General features: G+C 38.0%; 1 protein-coding gene across 2 annotated transcripts; it reads left to right on the top strand.

The window, feature by feature from the left end:
• Window positions 1–351: 351 nt before the first annotated feature.
• Window positions 352–9,935, top strand: prdm2a (PR domain containing 2, with ZNF domain a). 2 transcript variants are annotated; one of them, XM_065247129.2, is made up of 3 exons: window positions 352–463; window positions 3,370–3,442; window positions 3,537–9,935. In XM_065247129.2, exons 2-3 carry the CDS (start codon window positions 3,424–3,426, stop codon window positions 8,030–8,032), a joined length of 4,515 nt encoding a protein of 1,504 aa, XP_065103201.1. In that variant the 5' UTR covers window positions 352–463; window positions 3,370–3,423; the 3' UTR covers window positions 8,033–9,935. The 2 variants fall into 2 exon arrangements, with proteins under 2 accessions (XP_065103201.1, XP_065103202.1); XM_065247130.2 differs by lacking the exon at window positions 352–463 and having other exon boundaries at window positions 3,250–3,442.
• Window positions 9,936–11,158: the final 1,223 nt, after the last annotated feature.

Here is an 11,158-nt window from a genome sequence, read left to right on the forward strand (position 1 = left end):
AATCTCTTAATAGGACATGCAGAATTACAAGCAAACTAACAGCTGGCAATAAAGCACACCATTTCCCCATTCAAGTCTTCTTGCTCTTTATTAAGTTATATTGCATTTGTTTACATTGATTATTATATAAAGTTTGTAGCTTGCAGATGTAGGGATATGTTTAAATGTAATTTCTTTAATTAATATGGGCACCATGGTGGCTATCATCGCACACGGGGTGAAAATAATATAACAGCAAGTCGTGTGTTCTCTCATATGCAATCAATTTGCTAAAATTACCAAAAAAGATTTACAGTAGTGTAAATACAAATATTACATGTTACGATGCAGGTGCATGAAATCTCGCACATGCGCAGTGCCACTATGGCTGTGTGGCCGTCGTGCAGTCCGCCAGCGACTGCAGCACCCACAGTCCTGCGCGTGCCCAGCAGACTCAGAGCAGCGAGGCGTCACAACAAAGCTGGTAAGCAATGCACATGTACAGGGAAATTAATAACTCGATCAGAGAAAATATATTATTAAAATAATGTCACATAAATTGTCTTTCACAGTCGTAAAATATCTGTTTTGTCTATATCTTTTTATAGAGTGTGGCTTTTAATTTATGCAAGTAATAAAGCCTCAAAGCACAGCAATATTTAACAAAACGCAACAAACGAACGAGCTTTGACATATAAGATACCTCAGTGACCGTGACCTTCTTGCCTGCGCCCAAACGGATTTGTCTTATTTAAAGGGGCTGACGCCCGCAACATGAGCACCATATAATATATTTACGGCTTTTGATTTAACCAATTATACCTGCTTTAAACATCAGTATTATGGATTTCGCAGACGCTTTTATCCAGAGCATTCTAGCTATACATTTTTGTCATAATGTGTGTTTCCTGGGATCGAACCCATGACCTTTTCGTTGCGAATTTTTTTAACAACTAAGCTACAGAAAACATATTTGTGTTGCATTGTTGTTTGCGCAAACACGTTTACTGTATATATTTAGACCTCTATGATATTAAAAACGCCCGCTGTACTGTAAATCTATTTACATTGGGAATGCGGCAGCTATTTATGAGCGCATTACGTTATTTCTTCAATATGCCAGACAATAACTCTTAGCTCAGATTAGTCAACCTATTCGTGATGCCATGGTACTAAAGATTTTGTCTGTTTCCTTCATTGACACATCAGAGAGCAACATACATGTAATTTGAGATTAATATTATATTATTTTAGGTGACCCCACAGTTTTGCAGGTAGACATGTGGTACACAAAAATGAACCTCTGTGTTTGTCTTGAGCAAAACATCTGAACATATTTTTCAACACTGATACTAGATTGTCATTGAGTAGGAAGGACTGGGGAGTGAGTCATCATAACACCATCAGTTTAACCATTTAGACGTACAGAGGAGAATTTGATATCATATGTGACCCTGTCCTGGGGAAATCCAGGCTAAAGTCCAGGGTAACATTTGATTTCAATCATTGCTTTTACTTTAATTTAAACCTTTGACATGACCTTACTTGGTCAATATTATATATCCAGATTATATTTTCACAGACGTTTTTTACATTATGTAGGATGATTTTATAGACAGTAAATAATAAATCACAAAAACTTGACTTTAGCTGTTTTTTTCACATACGGGGTAACATATGTATAACCACCACCTTGCAGAATCGTGGGTATTTGTTTTAAAGAATATTAAAGTAAGACTGGGTCATTCATATATTTTGAATTATGTTGATGGATGTTAAATTGCATAACTGGGTGTGACTTGGATATGGCAATTTGCCCTACATGTATTTTTCAAGTACACTCTAAAAAACAAACGGTGCTATATAGCACCAAAACAGTTGCTTTGGATCGTAACGATAGAAGAACCATTTTTAGTGCCATATAGCACCGGTGAAGAACCAGTGAAGCACCAGTGAAGCACCAGTGAAGCACCTGTGTAGAACCATATAGTGCTATGTAGAACCATATGTGGTGCTATATGGCCCCTATATGGTTCTACACTGGTGCTTCACTGGTGCTTCACTGGTGCTTCACTGGTGCTTCACTGGTGCTTCACTGGTTCTTCACCGGTGCTATATGGCACTAAAATGGTTCTTCTATCGTTACGATCCAAAGCAATTGTTTTGGTGCTATATAGCACCGTTTGTTTTTTAGAGTGTAGCAAAACGTAACAAAATATTGTGCGCAAATTTAACAGAGAAAGAAATGTAACTGGGTCACAGCATATCTTATTTGTATGTGCCTACACTTAACACAACTATGAGTGACCAACACAACGACTACGTTTACATGTACCCTCATAATGCAATTATAGTGAGATTTTGGAAATATTGCGATAACACTTCATCTCAGGTAAACATAATACTTTGATCAAAGTAATGCTATTAGGCTCATAAACGCATCAAGTATAATTGTATTAAAACGTGGAGTATGCTCACTTTAATCACATCTATACCGCACTAACTGAAGTGCGGATGTGTTTTTGTCATGCACCATATTGGAAATAATCACATTATTGGTGTACATGTAACGTAGTGATTGACACACCCTGTATGTTATGTTTTCAGAAATAGAAAAGCACTCTTTGTTCTTGGGTATTAACTTGCACAGTAAGGGGTTTGTGGTAGATTTCATATTTCTGCTTTAATATGTAGCCAAGTACTATTAGAATATTATAAAAAGTTACATAAAAATACTGGTACACAATAACTCTTTCTCCGCCCGCCCGTGTTTTTTTTTTTTTTTTTTTAAGTTACCAGCCAGTGCCAGCAATTTTTATTATTTTCACAAAAGTTTAATGCCTTCCAGAAAATGCTCTTCTTTAAATATATAAACATACAACATATCAAATGAAAAAAATTCCCTCTGCTTTAAAACAAAAAAAAAATTTTCATTCTACCTTAATTTGTTCTCTTTTTATCGCCAAATATGGGTAGGTTTCTGCAAAAATACCAAATTTTGAGCAAAAAGCTGAGATAATTGTATTTTTATGAATAACTTTTGATAAAGATCAGATTCTGAGCGATGATCAAAATATACACAGATTTCTTATTGTTTGTCCTAAGGGGTTGCTTCAGGGTTTTATAAGTTGGGTAAGAGCACCTCCTTGTGGATAATAGCGGAAATACGGATTGCCGGAAAAACTTGTCATTGGCAGGGAAGCCTTTTCTCTTAATTAACGGGTTAACTCGTCAATTGTGGGCAAAGAGTTAAGATAATAATAAAAACTCTACACTGTGTATATATACTGTTTACTGGTATTCCTAAATAATTGAATGCTTCATTCTCATATTATCTCATATTGATTATCCGGATGAATTACTGTATTCACTTTTTCTATGAGCCAACAGGAGTCCTCAGCTAAATACTTAAGAATAAATACCAGAGAGGACAGATAAACATAGATGTGGAGAACAAATGACAGTAAGTTCAAATTTTCTCTTATGTGCATATATATGAATAAAGCATTTTATATAAAAAGTATTTAGTGTGTCACAGCCAAGTTTATATGTTTTAGATTTGGAAGAGGAGAGACCTAGTAAAAAATCAGCTGATTTTCTCCTGCAACCTGAGGTACAATCTACCCACTCTGACAAAGCAACACTTGCCAGCATTATGGAGCAAGAAGAGGATAAGGTAGTTGGAGCCATAGAGGGAGAACGAATTGAAAAAATGGATGTCAAAGACAAACAGAACATCCAGTTATTCCAGAACACCAGCCCGTCTGTATCTGCTGTAAATCAAAGCCTAGCTCATCAAGGTCAAGCAAGTGCTTCAACTATGCAACAGGATTATAGGAATGATATGTCTTTAAATGGCACTAAAGTTGACCTTGGACCTGATAGTGATGTCCAGTGTTCCCTTGAATTGTCCTGTCCTCGTTGTAAGAAACGGTTTACTAGTAGTCAAGGCCTGGAACGTCACATGCAAACTCATGCTCAAGCAACCTGCCACACACAGCAGTATAAATGCAGTCGCTGCAGAAGGACCTTCAGTACATTGTTAAGTCGTCGGAGGCATGAGAAAAGACACGACAACCGAAACAGAAATCTCTCTAACACTACCAGCACTGTTGGTCCGAATGTGTCTGGTAGTGGTGAACTTTTGAGCACTAACCTTTCATCTAAAGATGACAAGCTTCTACTGAACCCAAACCCATGCATGTACACTGCAGCTGATGGTAAACAGAAGGATGCCTCTAGTAAAAACAACAATGGCAAACCCTCAAACATCTGCAAGTACTGCAAAAAAGCCTTCAGGACTCATACCAGTCTAAGGAGACATCAGCGCAGGATCCATGAACGCCATCTTCTTCCTAAAGTGCGTTGTAAGAATGTGACAATCACACAAGAATCGAATGGACAGCAGCTTGGTGAACCAGCACATGACTCACAGTCTATAGAGAACATCAGTCAGGAAAGGGAATACATGGTTGACATTTCTAGTAACATTTCAGAGAATCTCAGCTTCTACATAGATGGCAAAATTGTATCGACAAGTGCTGTAAGTAACTGCGATGTGCTTGAGATGAACTCTGAGGGCTCTGCTGTGATAGGGCTTAATGCTGTTATCATAAGTCCTGCTCATATTACACAGGCTCTTAAATTAGAAGCTAATACTTCCAGTTTGACCTTTGACCTGTCTGGGCAATCCTCCACCAAACGCAGAACATCTACCCCACCTTTACTCCCACAAATAAAAACCCAATTGGAATCTGAATCTATCTTAACAACCTCATCATCGTCTTCGTCCTTGTCACTGTCCTCTACATCAGGAGCTGCACTGGTTGCTGCTCAACTGCCCCAGTCCACTGAGACTGTTGCGCTTTACAAGGAAAAAACTGTCTATCTGTCTCCCAAACTTAAACAGCTCTTACAGAATCAAGATGGTGGTAAACCATCATATGCACTAATTGCTGATGGCCAGAACCTGAGCCCTTCATTATCTTTGACTATTTTACCTGCATCAACTAGATTTAAAAGACGGACAACATCCCCTCCAAGCTCTCCACAGCAAAGCCTTGATTTGAGTGTAGATAATGTCATGACAAATCCTGATTCTGCAGAAACCATTCATTTAGAGTTGGAGAACCCTGGTGCATTCCCTGGGTTGAGCTTTTCTGGCATTGATGAAATTGGACATTTGAACCCAACCACAGACAACTCTAATGGACTTAATATGGAGCAACAGGGTTTGCCATTAGACTGCTCTGTATCAAGAACTGGTGGGAACTCCTGTTCTGGTGGAAACTCCTGTAATCAACAGCCATTGGATCTTTCCAACTCAATGGGTAAGACGGACCACAGTGAGGGCTTAGCAGAGTCCATTTTAGACTTAAGTATTGGTGGAAAGAGCTTAGATTGTGTTACTCATCCTGCTTTGAGGAAGGGTAAACCCAACTCTAATATGCTTCAGAAGGTTCTTATGAATGAGTGTGGTGGTGTAGACATTCCCTCTATTGATGTTACTCCTGACATAACAAACTTTACAGTTATGGCACTTCCTGATTCAGGCCCACTGAACTCCGAAAACCTTTTGCTTAAGTTAGCTGCATCACTCCAACCAAACCCCTCTTTACCTGCTCCTGACAGTATCCACTCAGCTCCTTCAACCCCTCCACCTCAAGACCTGTCTTCTTCACCTCCTCCTTTTGTATCCTTTCTGTCTACTTCCACAGTGGAACCCAGTCAGGGACTTCAGACTCTTTGCTCCACTCTGTTTGTATCTGACACTTTGCCACCCAGAAGCACTGTGGAAGACTGCACCGATAATCCTGTACATCTCTCACAGGGTGATTTAAAAGTGACAATCCCTGACTGGGTGACCTCTGCTCCTGGAGGTGTGACTCACACCCTTATACCTACAGCCCCTTCACTGAGTTTACAAGGTCCTCAGTGGGTCTCAGATCCTGCTTTATGTGATCTAGCCCAAAGAACACTGGTTGTAGACTCTTTATTAGCCTCTGATGCACAAATATTTTCTCCCTCTCTGTCTCTTACTCAATCAGACATCACATCATTGACCTTTCCTCCAAATACTGTCGTGATTGAATATACTGTTGCACTGCAATCTACTGAAAACATTGTGCCATGCATTCAAGCTAATTCTGTTAATTGTCTCTCCGACAACTTACCTATAGATGCAACAGTTGAGCAGGAGCTTTATGTCACATCTGAGCCACCGACCCTCAGTCCATACACCACTCAAGAAAATTCCACTCCAGTGTTAGCTGCACAGTCCTTACCCACAGAGCAGTGTTCGTGCCCTACAGATGACCCAACTACCTTTACTGGCTCCACTAGTGCGGTGAAAGAAGAGAGCAAAGAGGAGGTAAAGGATAACTTGGTCTGCCCTGCCAATACGAATGTACAGCCTTCTGATTACTCTGAACAGGACAACAAAATTGAAGATGAATCATCTCCCTTGCATCCATATTGCAAAAACTTTATGTGCAATGTTTGTGACCATCCCTTTCAATCCATGAAGAGTCTCAGTCAACACGTAAGTGAACACTCCAAAGAGTGGCCTTATAAATGTGAATTTTGTGTGCAGTTGTTTGAGAGTGACAAAGGCTTGCTGGAGCACCGTTCCAGTTATCACGGAATTGGTAAAATTTATGTCTGTGAAACATGCTCTAAAGAATTTGCTTTCCTCTGCAACTTGGAGCAGCATCAGCGAGATCTCCATCCCGGTCAAGAGTGTTCACACACTGCGGTTGTGCATGGCAAATTGAGACCTGAAAATCATAACAATCCCAAAACTGACATCTATCCAGAACTTTCCATCACAGAAGTAAAACAAGAATCTGACAACACAACCTCTAAAGGAGAAAATGATGACTTGAATTCTATGGAAGAGCTGTATACTACAATAAAAATCATGGCGTCTGGAGCAGTCAAACCAAAAGGCCCAGATGTACGACTAGGCATTAACCAACATTACCCGAGTTTCAAACCGCCTCCGTTTCCGTACCACAATAGGACACTATCTGGAACGACAGCGGCATCAGCTACAAACTTTACCACCCACAACATCCCTCAGACCTTCAGCACGGCCATTCGATGCACAAAGTGCGGCAATAGCTTTGACAACATGCCTGAACTGCACAAGCACATCTTAGCTTGTGCTAATGCTAGCGACAAAAAGCGGTATACTCCTAAGAAAAACCCTATACCACTTCAGCAGTTTGCAAAAGTGCAAAATGGGGTGTTATCGCCCCATGTGATGGTCAACAGTAAGCAGAATCTTTCTCAAAAGTTTGGACAACAGAAAAAGCTAACCCTCCATGAATCACCAGTTAAAATTAAAATAAATATTATGAATAGAAAGAAATCACAGCTGGTGCAAAAGGGCAGACCTGCTGGGGGCAGAAAGGCATTTGCTCAAAATGACCTGGGTTTTTTTGCATGTCCTCACTGTAGCAGGGAGTTCACGTATAATGCCAGCTTAAAGAAACATGTAGCCTTTAGCTGCCCTATGAGACCAGTCAGTGGGAAATGTAAAAAAAGAAACCTCATTGTTTCAGTGCAAGAGAACAACGGGAGCCTTCGCAGGCAAATTGCAAATACGAGTGCAAAACCGCATAGATCAAACCACGGGCCAAAAACAATAACAAAGACTCAGATCAACAAGCCAATTGATGCCACTCAAGAAATCAGATCTGCAATTCTATCATCATCTGTTATTCAACCTAGTAAAACATGCAAGCCTGTTTTAAAGGGCAGCTTTGTGCCAAAGCTGGCTTCTGTTCCTTTATCTGTTGCTCAGGTTAACTCTCAGGAACCGGGCATTCGGGTACATGTTTTGGGGAGAAAAATTGAGCATAAAATTGGGGATGTAAAGATGCAGCCCAGAAGAGAGGATTGTTTGTCAATGAGGATGAGGGAGAGGGTAGAAGGACCTGTTACTCGCAGTGTGCAGCAGGCAAACACCACGACAACACTACTTAAACAGTCGGACAGTCACAACATCATCATGCGTCCTGTTGTTCTGCAAGTCAAGAAATTAGACTAATGAAATGAATTGAAAATATTGATGTCAGATATTTTTTTTATTCCTCCTTATTGCATAATTTACCTGTAAATAGGATCCTTACATGGTATTGTTCAAAGCACTGTTTTGGACACCACACTGTTAAAATTAACTGTTAATTATAATGTCCTTGATATATCTGATCTTTTTAAATGTATCATGGCTCCAAATACAACATGATAAGGTAAAGCTACTATTTGCAGAACAATAACATGATCAACAGACCATCTAGTCATTGTAGATACCTTTGCTATTTGAAACATTTTAATATGATGTAGATGTCTCTCACTACTATATTGGTCTTAGAATTAAGGTTGTAGTTTTTAACTGGTTTGATAAAGACCTTGATAAGCAGGTTTTGGTGCATTAGACACTGAAGCACCATGTGTTAATAGATCTTAAAGAAAACTGAAAACCTCAACGCTGAATTGTCATGTGACAAAGGGGACTGTATCTTGCACTTTATGCTGTTTGATCAAAGCTGTTCAATTCTGTTCCTGTAGGGCCACCATACTGCATACACAGATGAACCAGCTAATCTGAAAACCTCTTTACAGTTAGAGTTGTAACTGAGCTCTGCAGGATGGTGTCCCTCCAGGATCAGATTTCCTAACCCTGCTGTAGATCACATTCATCTGTGTCTGATGCACTGCAATAGAATCAATGAATTACTACGAATTATTTATTAATGTAAGTATTAAGTGTTTAGGGTATGACAGAGCTGTTCTATTTAGTGAGGTGCATAAAAATGGCTACTCTTTTTATAAACTGTGTTACTTGTGTTTCATTTGTTGTATGTGCAGTTTGAATTTTCATGCATGCCAGCGATTTAATGTATGAATGACGTTGTGTGTACCAGACCGGTAGACAAGAATATGCAGTTTATTTGAAAACATCTGCCATCAAATGGCAGTATGTATATTCTCTCCACAAAGAACATATAAGTGTCTAAAATCTCTATGTTGTCTCTGTATTTTACTATTCAACAATCTCCATGAAGAAATTGTTGGAAATTAGTTACATTTGGTAGTGCACAAAATTCCCACTTTTGAAATGCATTCTTTATATTTTGCAAAGATTGTATTGAAAGAGATTAAAGATTGCGCTTTCTTGAATATACAGTAGGCCTGCAGTCTAAATCACTACTTTTCCGACCTTCGAGCGTGTGTGTTGTATTTACAAGAGTTGGCCAGCAGGTGTCCTCGACGTGCAATGTTTCATTGAATCATTTAAAGAAGTAATGGGTTGAATTGTTTCAGAATGAATGGTGAACATAATTAAAATTAAATGTAAAACTCTAAAATGTTCCCATAATTATGTCTTGTTTGAAACAAATGTTGCATTTACTCCCTTACAGGGTACAAGTTCTTAAATTAGGTTCATAATTACCTTAGAATAATACAGTGTGCATTGAGGTTAATTAGGGCTTGACAGATAATATTAACACTGTGAATGTTTACACAATATGACTTATTATGGTTAATAAGGTTATTATGACAGAAAATGTTAGACTATGAAAGTGTATTAGCAGGGAGACATAGAGTTACACTGGATGCTTTACAAAACCAAACCTGTTTGAAGAATAGCTATTCCATATATCATTCATAACCAAGAATAAATATACACATTTTTATTCAGATGTGTATCTGTTATTTTAAAAAAACTAATAAAAATTAGATGTTTTCGTAGATCTAAGTTTTATTAAGTTTATATCTAGTCCCCGGGCTGAAAAAATAGTTTCAGGTACTTTGATGGGTGAGATTGGTCTGCCTGGAAAGTGGCAAAGTACCAAAACATTTTTGAGGTTAAGTTGCTATATCTATATAGTTTTGTATAGCAATATCTGTATAGTTTTTAAATATTAAATGACTGAATAAATCCCTCTGTTTAAAAGTTTAAATGTTTGTCATTCACTACCTAACTGCACGATTTCACAAAAATGACAGAACCACGCACATTTCATCATAACTGAACACAAACCTGTGTATGCCAGTTAATGAACTAACCAGTTTTTATTTTATACCCAAATGCCTTCATAGTGTAGGATTTCAAAGGTACTTTAGGTGCTTGAAGAGCATCAGTCACAAGCCTAATAAACAAAGTGAATGTATGCAAATCTGCAGACTGTTTATTTAGATACACTTATTATTTATTTTACGTTTGGGGCAGTGGGGGTAAAGCAAAACTGCCATCTGAGAACATGCTGCATAGTTTGATGTAACTATCAGTATGTTCTATAATAAAAAATAATTTTAGCAGTTCATCAAAGCAAATTGCTACACTCTTAGAACGAATGTGTTAAAAACAACACATTAGTGTTGATTCTGGGACAACACACTAAATGCGTTGTCCCAGAATCCACCCAACAACACATTTTGATACAACTTGTGTTATATTTTAAAACAAAATGACACATAATGTGTTAAAATGACACATAATGTGTTAAAAGCTTAACTCACAAAGATGTGTAAATCCTTTCCGAGTGTAGAAATCTAATCGTGCATTCTAATAGCCTAAATGGATGTGGTTAAATCAACACATTAGTGTTGATTCTGGGACAAAACACACTAAATGTCCACCCATCTCATTATTGAAACATCACATTTTGTTATTTTTAACACAACTTGTGTGTTTTTTAACACACAAAATCAACAGATTTAACACATCCTTTCTAAGAGTGTACCTGATGACCGCCACAACACATTTTGTGTTGTCCCTTTTATTTATTTAAACACAAAATCAACACATAATGTGTTAAAGAGCATAACACAAAACAATGAATTAAAAAAAATAACACTTTCTTAGAGACCTTGTTATGTAAACTTTTTGCAAGTTACTGTTGTTGCCAAACTGTTGTTATAACACTAATAGTGAAGAATAGCATTGATTAATGTTGAATCTGAGCAAGTGCAAATCTTAAAATTCTTAATATTTCTTAAAAAAAGCTTGTTGCATCAAAATATAATTAGTCCAAACCTTTGGACAGTACACAATAACAGTGATATGAATATTACTAGTATTAAGCCTATATATTATATGTGTATGGTACTATATATCATGTGTGGGTGCTGTGGATATACTGTGCAGAAATATATGCCCAGTCTCCTT

This window comes from Paramisgurnus dabryanus, chromosome 11 (assembly GCF_030506205.2).
Source record: "Paramisgurnus dabryanus chromosome 11, PD_genome_1.1, whole genome shotgun sequence".
Lineage (NCBI taxonomy): Eukaryota > Metazoa > Chordata > Actinopteri > Cypriniformes > Cobitidae > Paramisgurnus > Paramisgurnus dabryanus.